This window comes from Pituophis catenifer, unplaced genomic scaffold (assembly GCF_029215685.1).
Source record: "Pituophis catenifer annectens isolate HBS135680 unplaced genomic scaffold, rPitCat1.0.hap2 SCAF_1, whole genome shotgun sequence".
NCBI classification, from domain to species: domain Eukaryota; kingdom Metazoa; phylum Chordata; class Lepidosauria; order Squamata; family Colubridae; genus Pituophis; species Pituophis catenifer.
In genome coordinates this window covers 176,628,388-176,643,758 of record NW_027256881.1, presented here as the reverse complement: position 1 = coordinate 176,643,758, position 15,371 = coordinate 176,628,388, and the positions used below count along the sequence as shown (strand labels likewise).

The window sequence follows — 15,371 nt, the reverse complement described above, 5'->3', positions numbered from 1 at the left end:
TAAAATGTTCAAAAAAGTTTTTTGGTTACTTGTCTAAAAAGAAAAAGAATCAATAGACTTGGCATCATAAGGTTCTCTGGAGTGTCAGAAAGCCAACAATCCATTTTTTAACATTCTCTCAGTCAGAAGAATAATGATTAAAATTCTGAATATTTAAATAAAATGTGCACTTGTCTCTTGAACAAACTGTCTATTTTAGCAGTATATCCAGGAAAGGGGAGGGGCAAAACAAGGAACACTTGGAACAGTGTAAACAACATTTCTCAAGACAGAACACTTAAGCCCTCTAAATATGTGCTATCTTGAAATGTCATCATTTTGTCTTCTAGGACTCAGTTCAGTTAAAGGATTTGTGGAAGAAAATATGCCATCACAACAGTGGGATGGAGTTTCAAGATCATCGCTACTGGCTGCGTACCCACCCCAACTGCATTGTAGGAAAGGAGCTGGTCAATTGGCTTATAAGGAATGGCCACATCACTACTAGGTAATGTGGTCTTTCATAAGTTTGTTCAGTGTTTGTTGAAGTAGGATAGCAAGATAAAAATAGTTGGGCTTATTCCAATTTAGGGATTCTGTGAATGTAAAATTATTCATAATTAAACTCCAGCGTTTCGTATCCAGGCAAACCCACCCTTTCCCATCCTACTTATTTTTTATCTTTCTTGTTCTCAGTCTATGCCTGCTATAGAAAATTCTTTTGGGGATAAACTTTTAGATAAGAATAATTAAGTTTTGATCGATTAATTATCTTCCAGTATATATTGTTAATGAGTCAGAATATTCTTTGTGTTTATCAATCTCAAATAGTCCAAATAACAGCTGTCATTAGTCTGTCATTAGTTTGGTTGATTCTGAACATTGGTTAATGCTCACCAACTGTCAGGAGAGAAATTATCGTGATATAGCAAGAGATTTCCTCCCAACTCCACAGGGCAGCCTCTGCCTCCCCTTTTGTTCGCCATGCTGGTCACTGCTAGAGACAATGATCCTTTTTTCAAAAGCGTGTCTCCGAGCTAGAAATCAGCTTGGTGACCTGGTGGGTATAGTGGAAGAGTTTGAAGTTCAGGACTCTACACTCATCCAAACCAGGATATCCCCAGAGAACAGGATAGCCACGGTACTTCGGTTTTGCCTAAAGGAAAAAGTCTCTTTAAAAGCATAGCAATTAAAGTTGACTTGAAGTTACCTTATATAGAGCTTGAGGATGAAATGAAAGCAAAATTATGAGGCCATTGCAAAGACATAGAGTTTCTTAAAATTATTATTTTGATTTATATTGTGTCCTTATTTGAAGAATTCAAGGCAGTCTGCTTAATACTCTATGCTCCTATTTCCCCAAAACAATCACTTTGTGAGGTAGATGGATTGGGCTGAGAGACCAGTTGGCCCAAAGTCACCCAGCCAGCTTCCATGTCTTAAGGCAGTGGTCCCCAACCTTTTTATCGCCGCGGCCCGCTGAGCGCGCGCAGGGGTGGGGGCACGGCCCAGGAGCTTTTGCGCACGGCCCATTGCGCACGGCCCAGGAGCCTTTGCGCTGCAGCGTTCATGTCCCCCGGCCGCTGCGCGGCCCGGTGCCAGGTACTCCACGGCCCGGCACCGGTCCGCGGACCGGGGGTTGGGGACCACTGTCTTAAGGGACGACTAAAACCGAGTCTCCTGGTTACTAGTCCAGCACCTTAACTAATTCACCAAACTGGTTGTTGAGTTTGGCTGTTTTTTGGTTGAAAAAAGGTTTCTGAAGCCCACTTTTTAAACCATCTTAATCTTATACCTTCTATATGTATTACTTACTTTTGAGCACTGCCAGAACACATCTCTACAGTAAACTAAAAACTCATTTATTCATTAACACGGTGTTTTAAATGGTCTTATTTCCAGAGCTCAAGCAATTGCAATAGGACAGGCTTTAGTAGATGGGCGTTGGCTGGATTGTGTCAGTCACCATGATCAAATCTTTAGAGATGAGTATGCACTCTACAGACCATTACAGGTACAGATTTCTTTTGTGAAAAGTTAGGTGTGGATTGGGTAGCTTGGAGAAAACTGTGTATTATTGTCTTGTGGCTTTGGATTCTTTTGAGCCAGAATAGGAAGTTTTGTAGTTTCATGATGATTTTTGCATTTCACTTAATAACTATTCAGAAATTGTGTCCATTTGTTCTTTTGAAAAAGTGTGTGAAAGCAATTTTAATTTCTGATAATTAAATAAGGAAAATAAGAAATATAAGGATAATTTCCGCCCAGAGCAACTTTTCGAAGTGAGATGTGTGGCTTATAAAATAAATATATGTACAAGTGAATTTATTTACCTAAGGTCAAGTAATAAGGTTAGAAATTTATGGAATATTCATTGAAAAGGAGGCATTTTCCAAGAACTTCAGAAGAAAAATCCAAGTACAGATATTTTAAAAAAATAAATCAAGACTTTAAAAAAAAACAAAAATCCGGAGGTTGTAAATATAGATATCAAACATGTAACAGTTTAGATCAACCAGCCTGGAAAGCAGCCTTGTGTGACTTGCCGACTTTTTTGAAACTAAATTAACTCTATCCCAAAGGTGCTTTTTCAAGAGGCAACTGGACTTTCTGGTTTTTCTTTGAAGACGTTTCGCTTCTCATCCAAGAAGCTTCTTCAGCTCTGAATGGATGGTGGGGAATGGAAGGATTTATACTCAGCCAACATAACATACGTGCACACTTCAAATACAAGAATACACTAAAGCAGAAACTTGTCCACCCCAAAGATAAAGCACCCAGACATAAACTGAGCAATGAGGTATATACAGTACAATGCAGCGAGCCATGTGCAGTTCTGTACATTGGGGAAACAAAACAACCACTTCATAAGTGCATGGCACAACATAGGAGAACAAACACATCAGGACTAGATTCAGCAGTCCATCTGCATTTAAAAGACACAGGCCACTCGTTTGAAGACAGCAAAGTCCACATTTTGGACAGAGAAGACCGCTGGTTTGAAAGAGGGGTCAAAGAGGCCATCTGTGTCAAAATTAAACAGCCCTCTCTCAACAGACGGGGAGGGATAAGACATCTATCTTCAATCTACAACACAGTCTTTTCAATAGTTCCAAGAAGGCTCCATATACATTTGCACCACTCAGGTGACCCTGATGACACAGATAACTCTCCAGGTAATCTTAATGACTCGCTAAAAGAAGGCAAATGTCCAGCTGTCTGCAAGGAATACAAATCCTTCCATTCCCCAACATCTAGTCAGAGCTGAAGAAGCTTCCATCTTCAAAGGAAAACCAGAAAGTTCAGTTGCCTCTTGAAAAAGCACCTTTGGGACAACCATGACCTGGATGACTGAGAATCTCCACAGACATAAATTAACTCTACTCCCACCTAACAATGCTGCCACTAAAAGGGATCTGCCACCAATTTGAAAGACTTGCTACCAAGCACCTCCAACACCTCCAGGCCTCATCAATGCCACCTGCACCATTGCTGCTGCTGCTCTGCCAGCTGTTGAACATCTGATTGGTGTGCCAGCTATTCCTTTGTGGCCTACCATTAGTTTTAATTTATCAATGCAGCCCTTTCCCTCTATGAGTTGTGCAGATCTAGTTTAGATATCCTGCCATATACAGGAGGCAGGCTGATGATAAGATTTATTTGCTCAGTAAACATTTTTGCCAGACTGTATTTAACGACTGCCTACAGTTGTAAAGAAGTAATTCAAAACTTCAAAATTCAAATGCATTGTATCTATTTCTTGTCTGTCTTTTGAAATAAATAAAATAAAATTACTTCAATAGTAGGGAAAAAATTATAAAGCTTTTTTAACTACATGCACATTGGAGAAAAATAAGGATAAATCCACATTTCCAGTTTATACCAGTATTATTCCTTATCATAAACATTGCTTAATGTTTGTTCCTAGAAATTCCTTCTGTTCTGTCTACAATAATGCTTGCTTCAGACTTGCATTTGTAGAATTCATTTGTGATGAGGTCAAAATTGGCCTTTGAGATGCAACAGATTAATGTCATTTTTGTTTGGTTAGCTAGAAAATTGCTCAATTAGTGCGTATGTATATGTCCTCTGTTGCAAAGTATACTAACCTTGAAGCAAAAATTGAGTTTCAGCATAATTACCTTGGCTTGATCCCAATATTTCCAAAGCTGTTATCTGAATTGTGTTACAAATAAATATAATAACTTTTCTGTAATATTATGATGTGACCAATAATTAGTAGAGCTATATTTTCTAAAGAATAATAAGTGACTGAGTAGGGGAGTGAGTTACTGACTTTCATTAAATATCTTTATGCCTGTGAGAGAGGACAGCAAGTTAAACAAGTATGTCATGGAACAAAGTGGAAAGTCTAGGAACTCTAACAAATGTTAACATCACATATGGATGCGTCTGAAAGCATGTATACTTCAGAAACAGAAATTCCTTGGGCTGTCCATTGGGTGGTTGGTAACATTCTCATTTTCAGGGCTAGAATTCCCAAGCATTTGTGATCATTTGAATTTCCTGTGGGATTTATTACTGTGGCAACAGATTTTCTCCCCATTTAGAATAGAACTTTTAAGAGCAAGAGAGTTTTTAGAAGAACAAAAGTTTGACAAGTTATAATTCCCTATGCGAAAAATAAACTTCCTATTTTGTGGATCAGAAGGCTGTTACCCCTTACTCAACATTGGTTCCTAACTTTATTTGCATGTAGAGAAAAACAACTATTGATTTATTTTTTTTGTTTTTCATTGTTTTACTTGTGAGTTCTGATTTTGTCAGCAAAAAGTTGTTACTTAATATTTGAAAAGATACTTACTCGTTTTACTCATTTTTTTATTTCCTCTGCAAATGTCCTATTAATCTGATTGTGTTAATCTCTTATCTCCATTCTGTATCATTCATGTTCTAGTATTTCTTCCTTCATTAATTTTATAGAGCACAGAATTTTCTGAAACTCCTTCTCCAGACAGCGATTCTGTCAACTCCGTGGAGGGCCATTCTGAGCCATCATGGTTCAAAGACATCAAGTTTGATGACAGTGACACAGAGCAAATTGCAGAAGAAGGAGATGACAACCTGACTAGTGAGTCTCTGTGTCTGTCATTTGAGGATTCCATTTTAGCTGCTATTTCCATTGCCGCTGCTTTCTGCCTGCTCTACTGTAGAAGCAAATGCTTTTTTCCCCCTAATCCTTTTATGCCAGTTGCCTCCAACTCATGTGTCTAATTCTTAGTATTACAACTCCCATTAGGAAAAATGGGATTTGTAATCCAATTGATCTGGAGGATACCAGACTGAGAAGATTGCTTAAACAAATGCAGCATTTTCTGTGCAGTCAGTTAGACTGCTTTAGTTTTGTTTTCAGGCTTTAAATATGCATAAGGTGTTTGCAGTGTATCTCTGTAGCACGATGGTCTGATAAAGTAAATGGTTCTTAAAGACCATCAGAATTTTAGAAAAGCCATGAAATACAAGTGGATGAAAGTACTGTCTTTCTTGCTTTCTCCAGCAGTCAATTTCATGTAATTAAGATAATGTCTCTCCTCTCCTTGATATCCTCCTGAAACCTGTTATTTGCACCCACCTTCTCCTCCCTGTATTTTTCTTCTCCTCACTGAAATCCAAAAGATTCTGCCAGCCCTAGCAAGCGTACCTCAGTCAGCAGCTTCCAGTCTGCCATGGACAGCGACTCAGCTGCTTCCATCAGCCTGAATGTGGAGCTGGACAACGTGAACTTCCATATCAAGAAGCACTCCAAATACCCACATGTGCCCCCTCATCCTGCTGATCAGAAAGGTAGGAGGTAGCTGCCACTTGGAGTCGCCCATAAGAGAAAGCAAGGCTGATGCCTCAGTTCAGATATGCCCCAAATAATCCTGTAATCTTTTCACAGTTAGGAAACTCCTAACTGTTTTTCATTTTCACAAACAAGTGTTGCCTATACTATCGATGAGTTCTTGCATAACTCCTCTGACAGATGCCTTTTCTCCATGGAGCATAAGAGTTTTGATGAACATCTACTGTGAAGACTGCAGATATAAACACAGATCTTCCTAGATACAGCTATGCCAGTCCTATTTTGGGTAGAGTACTGAGATAGAAAACACTAAATTTGGATTGTCTCATAAAATTATAGTCTTAAATGGAGTATTTCAGAGAGTTTGTTCAGACCAGTGCAAGAATCTGAATTTCTTTTTCTTCTTTCTGTCTCAGTCAAAATGCTTTTGGGTATTTGATCTCTACTTTCTTAAAAGAACAGAGAAATTATTGTCATATGTATTGTCCAGCTATTGAGTAGCTTAATTCAGGCCTCTTGCATGTTGCAAGCATAAAGCATTTTAAACTCTGATTTTCTTTTACTTATCAGAATGAAGGCAATGAAGGATCTTCCCTTTAAGTTCTTAATAGTAATATTTGTTTATTTATTAAATTTATTTATTTATTAATTAAATAAATATTTAATATTTATTTAAATGTTAAATAAATAAGTTATTTATTAAATTTATCCAGAAGGTAGGTTCAAGATCCAGATGGATCTCAACATACTTGAACACTGGGCCCTATCTAACAAAATGAAATTCAATGTAGAGAAAAGTAAGATGTTACACTTAGGCAAGAAAAATCAAATACACAAGTACAAATTAGGTTAAATCTGCTTAATAGCAGTAACTATGAGAGGGAGCCTTAGTGGACAATCACTTAAATATGAACCAGTAGTGTGTGGCAATAGCCAAAAAAGCCAACACAATCCTAGGTTTCATTAACAGGGATAAAATCAAGATCACATGAAGTATTAGTACTGCTTTATAAAGCCTTAGTAAGACCATACTTAGAATACTGCATCCAGTTTTGTTCACCATATAAAAAAAGATGTAAAGGCTCTGGAAAGAGTGCAGAAAAGAGCAACAAAGATCATTAGTTGGCTGGAGGCTAAAACACATAGAATGGTTGCAGGAATTATGTATATCTAGTCTAGTGAAAAGAAGAACTTAGAGGTGACATGATAGCAATGTTCCAATATCTAAGAAGATGCGGCCAACCTATTTTCCAAAGAACCAGAAGCAGGACAAGAAGCAAATGGATGGAAATTAATCAAGGAGAGAAGCAACCTAGAACTAAGAAATTTCCTGACAGTGACGACAGTTAACCAGTGGAACAGCTTGCCTTCACAAATAGTGGGCACTCCATCACTGGAGGTTTTTAAGAAGAGACTGGACAGCCACATGTCTGGAATGGTAATAGGATCTCCTGCTTCTGCAGGGGGTTGGACTAGAAGACCTCCAAGGTCCCTTCCAACTCTGTTATTCAGTTAAATGTATATGCTGCCCACCTCACTGTTGGAGGGACTCTGGGAGAGTTACAAAATGATTAAAAAAAATCCAGATAAGGATGAGCTTTTTGTCTAATCTTTTCTTTTGACAACTTTGCTTCACAAAAATCATTAGAGAATTCTGTTCTCCTAAAGAAAATAAAATTAAAAAGGTAAATTTTCCTGTGACCATACTAATGACAAAAGCTAACAAATAACCTTAGATATTGTAATTCAGTATTTGATTCTGCTGTTTCATGCATGGAATAACAGTGTTCACTAAAATTAATACTAATAATATCTGTTCTTGTGAATGATTCTCATTTTTCTAATATTATTGCATGATACTAATATACAAAATGCTTTTGAAAATATTTCTTGGAAGGAAAAGGAATTTTGCTTCTAAGCAGAAAAATCTTGGTATCTCAGTGGGAAATGTTACAGAAATGTAACTCAGTCATTTATGATACCAACCAATCTCTGCCTGGCACTTTGTCCAAGCCCTTGAATTTTAGGCAGATTAGGACATTAAAATGATGTTTCTATCACTGTGACTCCAAGTATTTATTATTTTATTTATTTTGTTTATATCCCACCTTTATTATTTTTATAAACATCTCAAGGCGGCAAACATATCCAACACACTTTCTTCCTCCTATTTTTCCCACAGCAAGAATCCTGTGAGGTGAATTGGGCTGAGAGAATGATTGGCCTAAGACCACCCAGTTGGTTTTCATGTGCTTGGATCTTTAAATAATTTTTTCACCACAACATAGTATTAGGTTTAGTCTATAATGTTTCATTACTCAATGAGTAAGGTGTCAGCCATCTTTCCTAAAAATATAAAAATAGATACTTAAAAAATAATAATAATGGAAGGCATATCTGAAGAATTAGTTGCTATTGATTACCACTTTCTATTTTAGTAAGAACTATAAATATTTTGGAAGAGTGCTATTTTGAAAGATACTTATTTTGATCCAGCAATTACTTTTTTGAAGCAAGGAATAATTCCTGATGTGGGGTATGCAAATTTGAGGGAGGAAATAGGAAGTGCGTATAAGAAATAGAAGTTCCGTTAACAAAGTAAGTCTATGCCATATATAGCAGTGATAATAATATGCAAGCAGTTGAATGATCCTGGCTGTTTACAGCATGGCATCTCTTAAATATCCAGCCATTTGTAGCTGCTTCCTTAGCAAATAAATTTCTTTGAAACTAATATAGGGCTCTTCCTCTCCCACACCGTTAGTTGCTGGGCAGAAAGTTGTAATATTCATTGAGCAGTAAATCAAATGAATGAATATTTGGAAATAAACCCAGTCATCCAGAAATAAAGCAAAACCAAGTGGTATGGCAGAGAATACCCTGGGAGGATAAAAAGAGAGTGGCATCAGTCCCATGCGCTAATAACTTTTGCAATTAGCCGTGTACAACATGGCAGCCATTTTGTTACTAGGCAAGCTACCATAGCAGTTATGTTTGAGAGTATCTGTGACATAACTCAGCACTTCAAATGTATTTATAACTGAAAAAGATTGCCTATCTCTCCTGAAAATAACATGATGTAAAGGCTCGTTCTCTTAAGGGAAGATTTTTGGCAGAATATTTATGTGAGTAATTTGGGATTATAATATATTGACTGGTTCAGACCTCTAAATAAAATATTGCTTTTTAAACCATGTTTTGTAGAATATTCCATAGTCATCTGGGTTTACATAGCATGGTTCAAAAGCTATAATAACTACAAACAGGCATGATTATATTTTAAATTCTTTGGCAATCAGTTCATTGTCTCAGAAATTATGATGCGGACCACACATCTAGTTTTAGGAGGCTTGGCAAATCAACACTTCCTCACTAAAAATTTTTCAAAGTGTAGTTTGCATAGGCTGTGTGTCAAAGTTCACCCTAAGTATTCAGGATAACTCAATATAGTGTAAAGGGAATTGTGTTTGAATTGTGTTGCTACTGCCTTTGCTTCTAGAATCTTAATAATGGTGTTGGGGACCTTTTGCTATGGCTCACTAGTAATGTATATTATATATTGTCATAAACTCTCTTAAGTGTACTTGGGGTTCAGCAAAATCCAATTCCAGAGAAGGAACAGAGGACCACAAATCCCCCGGCTCCCCAAAATATAGAACAAGATGAGGGCTTAAAATAGGATTTAAGCTATCTTTTTGTAGCAGTGTGTCCTCTTTTATACTGGATGTATGCATATGTGGTGTGCAAAAGTAACATCAGGCCCACTCAGATCTTAGTTATGGTGAACAAAGAAAGAAGAACTAAATGGCAGGCTGAAGTAATGAAGGGAGGCAAAGAGCTCTCCCTTAAAGCTGTCTTCTCTGTTCTTTGAGATATCAATGTAGCAACTTGTGTAGGAGAGGCATTATTTCTTTTAATCATGCTTAATCATGCAGTATTTGTCCTATGAGAAAGAGCTTGTGAGGACAAGGCAAGAATACAATTTTTTTGTCCCAATTCCCTCGTGGAATAAATTCTCCTCTGTAGAATGTCAAGTCCAAAGGTGTTGTGATTTTACCCCCAGCCATTAACTGAGGACAAAGTTGAGTAACTGCATTGTTGTCAGAGGAAGTAGGGAAGGGGTACGAGGAATGTTTAACACATCTCTTGTCTTAGATGTGGCAACCAACATAAGACCACTCGTTGTCTTGTTTAAATACTTGCCATATAAGAAGTTAATTAAGCCACACTGGAAAAGATTTTTATTCAGCATCTTTTTCATATCATACTGGTTCGATTGGACAATAATTTAGTATTTATGTTGACACAGCGAAGAAGAAAAGAATGAGACAGGTTCTCTCAGGACAGGCCTTTAGTGACTAAATACATGACTCATGTTTCTTATTAACCTCCTGGAATGAATGGGTGTATATGTCATATAATAGCATACAAGCATAACCTGTCTTTTCTCCTCCCATCTCTATTTTCTATCTTCATTCAGAGTATATGATTGCTGACAATGGAGGACAACAAATGATCTCAATAAGTGATGCTTTCATCAAAGGTAAGTTGGATGTGAAAGGGATGACCCCTACCATAGAAAATGGGATCATATAACATTGGGTGAATGTCAAATTATTCTTCCTCTTAAGTGCTGTGAATGCATACAATTGGAGTAAAGACAGTCTTAACTGCGGAAGTCTTTCAGTACTTTAAAAAAGCCCTGCCTTTCCTTCTGGCTTCTGTTTTTGGCATTTGTCTTTTAATTTAACTAGTTTTCTTTTAAGCTTGAAGCTTAAATGTTCAGTTTTAACTAATGTTTTAACATATTAAGTACATTTATTTTGCTTAAATAATGCAACAAACTTTATAGCTATTTCTAGGTTTCATCACATGCTAGTTGAACAAATAAAAAAGCACTATGTTAGTTTATAAGACATTTTTCCATATGAATTAAATTTAGAATATTTGATGTATAGAATATGAAAATATCAAAAGTATCTTAAAAGCAAAAAATACTGATCTGTCTCAAGTCTTTACAATCATAATAGGGTTTTTTAAAGTTTTAAAAAGAAACATTTTTTAAAAAAAGGTTAATATATTGGAACAGTTTTGGGATTTACTCTTTTATTTTACTTTCTTATATATAAAGCAGAAAGAGTTTCTTATATATAAAACAAGATTTCATTCAGTCTAATTTAAATAAATAATTAAATATTGACCTCATAATATTCATCTGTCTTTCAATAAATGAGTTCATAAATGAAAATTGAACTTCTATCTATAAATCTAAGATTGTAAAACCAGAATAATTCCTATCTTTTCAGTCTGAAATAATTATATTAGATAGTTTAAATTTTTCTTGTTAAAATGTAGATGCTTTTAAAAGTTGATTTTAAAGATTATTTTTCACATTTCTGAAAACTTATTTTGATTTCACATTTCTAGAGTTGATTTTGCAATAGCTCATGGCTATTAATGCCCCACGACTTTAAAAAAAGATGAGTTATCTCAAAATATAATAAAATATAGTAAAAAATATAACATAATAAAATATAATAAAGATGGAGCCAAGCACCTATGATAATATCAAATAGGTCATAGTAACTTTCCATGAGGAGAAGTGATACATTCAATGCAGTCTTTCCCCATATCTAGGACTTGTGGGAGAAGTCGTCTTTAGTCTTTGTCTGACTGCAGAATACAGCAATTTTTCCAATAATGCTCCCCCATAACTTTGCTTTGGCTGCAGGATGTAGATCTGTGCATAACTATACAAGTTTTGATTTTATTAGGGCATTGGTCGGAACCCTGACAATAAACTGATAATCTGTATTTAGTGCAAAAATTAATATGCAAATATGCAATTCCATCTCTATTTTTGTTTGTTTTTTAGAGTCACTTTTTAATCGGAGGGTTGAAGAAAAATCCAAAGAGATTTTCTTCACACCCCTAGGCTGGCATCACAGCAATCTGGATCTGCTGAGGGAGGAGAATGGGGAAAAACAAGCCATGGAGAGGTTGCTGTAAGTTGAGTGAAAATGAGTAAAACCTGTAGAATATTTTAACTTTTGAGCATAGTGATTATGGCCCCCTAGTGGCACCAATTTACAGAAAATTATTATATATTGTATGAGAAGTAGAAAACAGGAAATCTGTTCTTAATTTCTGTAGTATATAAGGGTTGAAAAGAGTTCAATACTAAGTACATTTTCTAAATTTTGTTTCATATATTAAAAAATTTTCTATGTCAGACTAAAAATGTTTCTCATTAAGATCTTACAGAAAGAGAAAAGTGGTAAATAATGAAATGGATTGTTTTGTTAAGAATGAGAAAATGTACGGACTTTAGTTGACTTTCTCCCCTGACTCCAACTTTCGATCCTCCAAAAAAAAATAGTACAGATAGTCCTTAAGATAGGATGGTCATTTAAGGGCTGTTCAAATTTACAAGAGACCACCAAAACCTACATACAGCCCCATTTCAAAGTCATGATGGCTGCAGTGCCACTGCAATCATTCACTCTTATCACAGACCACAGGTACACTGCAGTGCCCCCACCTCTCTTCCCCCTATCCCATTCCGCCGGGATGCCATAGCACTTGGGCCTGCTCCCCATATGTTCATCACCCATCACATTTACCTTTTGAAGATTTCCTGGCTTCATGTTGGGGAAGGAGGATTTTGCTTTATTGCGGTTTGCACAGCACTGCAGAAGGTTTCTGCAGTACTGTGCAAACCACATTAAAGCAAAATGCAGTACTCAGAAGCTTCTGCAATCCTGTACAGATCTCATTAAGGCAACAAAATGGAGCACCTTTTTTCTGGGCCACACAGCTGCCATTTTGTGGGTGGGACAAAATAATGTATGTTTCTAGAATTGTGCCATGTAGCCTTGCAATAAAGCAATCTATTCTAGCACTCTTGAAGAGCACTCAGAGCTCTTCAAAAGGGAGGAGAAGGGTGTATGGCCTGAAGGGATGGGAATCAGGCCTAAAGCCTGGGGGACCTGGTAAGAGTCCCATCCCATGTAGAGATCCAAGGGGCAGGAAACAGCACAGACGGGATGGGAGAGGTCTTGGGAGGACCATTGCACTGGGCCTGGGCCTATACTAGGCCTCCAAGGGCCTCCCCCACCCCTGATGTACCGCAAGCTCTGCATAACGACCTGCAAGTTCACTTAACAATTAATTGGGGAATGTAGGATGTTGGGGTTGTTAAGTGAGATGCTTCATTACAATTGTATCATGAGGACTACCCAGTGGTGAAATGTAAAATTTGTTACTACCGGTTCTATGGGCATGGCTTGGTGGTGGTGGTGGGTAATGTGACTGAGTGGGCGTGGCCAACTTTTTTTTTTTTACTTTTAAAACCATTTTTCCTACCAAAAGGTTGTTAAAAAAATGCTTTTAAAAACCTCTGACGATCCCAGCTGAGCCGCGTGATCATCAGAGGTTGGTTTTTTTTTACTTTTAAAAGCATTTTTTCGGCCGAAGAGATTGTAGAAAAAATGCTTTTAAAAATTAAAAAAAAGCCTCTGATGATCGTGCAGCTCAGATTGGCATGGGGTGGGGGCAGGGATATTTGCTACCGGTTCTCTAAACCACCCGCCACCCTCGCTACCCGATCGGGCGATCCGGTCCGAACCGGGAGCATTTCACCCTTGGGACTACTTGTACTAAACACATCATCTGAACTTTGACATCAGTGCAAGGCAGAAAACTTGTGTTTATTACTGCTTGGCTATTGAAAGAGGTATGGATTATTTCTATGGAAATAAACCTCTTTGTTGCTTACCTACAGTAAATGTCTCACCAAGAACTTGTAATTCCTTTTTTATTTTATTTTTTATTTTTTTACTTTTAGCCAGAAATACAAAGAGGTTTTCAGATAAATGGCCTATATACCAGATGTTAATATCTAATCCAGTCACATATTTTACAAAGACTCTTGAGCACTTGTTTTCGTATTTGGAAGTATTTATCCTGAAGCTACATACTTAAATTTTTTCCCCAAAGTTTTTGCAAATTTTGAGCATTTGCAATTGACCTCTGAAGTTCACCACTGGTGAATCTGCCCCAGTATCTATAATGACTGTAGCTCTCTCTCTTGAACCTTTATCATGTTTATCTGCAGCTCTGCTAATCATAACCACATGATGGCTCTGCTTCAACAGCTGCTATACAATGAAGCATTGTCCTTCTCTTGGCGTGATATAATTGTGCCAGTGGTCTGCCAGGTGGTTCAGACCGTTCGACCTGATGTCAAGAACAGAGATGATGACATGGACATTCGCCAGTTCGTCCACATCAAAAAAGTGAGGCTCTCTTGTGTTTAGATCTGATAAAGGAGAAAAGAAGGGGGACCTACTTTGAAAAGATGTCCTTTATTAATATTACTGGTGCTGCCCGATTTGTGACACATTAATCCAACTATACTCCTACTACCAGGGATTTGCCTACATTTCTGTTTTTCACTGTCCAGTCATGTAAAACACGACAGGGTAAAGCATCAGGCTGGCTAGTTAATTAACTGTATTTGAGAAATGGATCATATTCATCCTACCTTAAATCTGTATTTTACTCTGACATAATTTTTAATGTGCCATTTTATGTATTTAACTTTATTGTAAAAATAAATTTTCTTTTTCTCTTCTCCCAACTATCAACATAATTGTGTTGTCTGCAGCTTCATTGCTAAGGAAGCTGCCACCCACAACTCCCATTTTCACCAGCCAATATGGATAGGAGAACTAGGGCTAGTTTGTTTCCTAATTTAAGTTGGAAATTAAAAAATACAAACAGAACATAATGTTTTATTATAATTTTGCAGATTCCAGGTGGAAAAAAATTTGACTCCGTAGTGGTGAATGGCTTTGTATGCACCAAGAACATAGCACATAAAAAGGTATTCGGGAACCGTTTTTATGTAATATGGGGGGGGGGGGAAATAGAACAGTGACATTATGAATGTTTTATGCAATTCTTAATGACACAGCATCTTTTGCTCTTGATGTTATTACACTTCACCATAGTTCTGTAAAAAAGTATCCGCTCTTTTCCTTTGAATTTTTGGATATGATGAAATGTCACCTAGAGCCTGAAGCAGCAAAGGCATCTCTAAACAATGCGGCCGTCATCTCTATGCTTGGCAGTTGGGTTAGTGGAATGCAGCATTTGATTTCTGCAATATATGACAGCCGTTTTTTTTCTATAGAACATTTATCCATGTACCTCCATTAAAAGCTCAAGAAAGAAAAACCCCAATTCCGTGTTTATAGAGAAAGGTACTTTTACTGAGTATGAACTGAATGCAGCGAAAGAAAAGCAAAGTCTGAGGCAATAGGCGCAAAAATTACATATTGAAAACATCCCCCAAATCCCTCCCCCCACAGTCCCAAGGCAAATGTCTAATCCACATCTCCCCAAGGTGTTATGTGGGGTACTTCTTTAGGCGGCCCCATCTATCTGGTATGCTGGAACAGTTGATCTTGGCAGTTATCAGTTTTCTGCAGCTGCTAAAAAGCGAGAATTTTCCTCCCTTTTTCGAGACATCTCCACCAGCTCACTTTCTCCCCTCCCAAATACCATCAATACCTCCCCCCTC

General features: G+C 37.2%; 1 protein-coding gene across 1 annotated transcript in view; it reads left to right on the top strand.

Moving 5' to 3' along the window:
* PIKFYVE (phosphoinositide kinase, FYVE-type zinc finger containing) overlaps positions 1-15,371 on the top strand; it is an 89,817-nt gene that overhangs the window by 31,697 nt on the left and 42,749 nt on the right. Inside the window, exons 9-16 of the mRNA XM_070933208.1 lie at positions 330-487; positions 1,882-1,993; positions 4,924-5,071; positions 5,617-5,784; positions 10,266-10,328; positions 11,661-11,790; positions 13,902-14,082; positions 14,598-14,672. Of these exons, the coding sequence (XP_070789309.1) occupies positions 330-487; positions 1,882-1,993; positions 4,924-5,071; positions 5,617-5,784; positions 10,266-10,328; positions 11,661-11,790; positions 13,902-14,082; positions 14,598-14,672 (1,035 nt within the window). The remainder of the gene's footprint in view (positions 1-329; positions 488-1,881; positions 1,994-4,923; positions 5,072-5,616; positions 5,785-10,265; positions 10,329-11,660; positions 11,791-13,901; positions 14,083-14,597; positions 14,673-15,371) is intronic.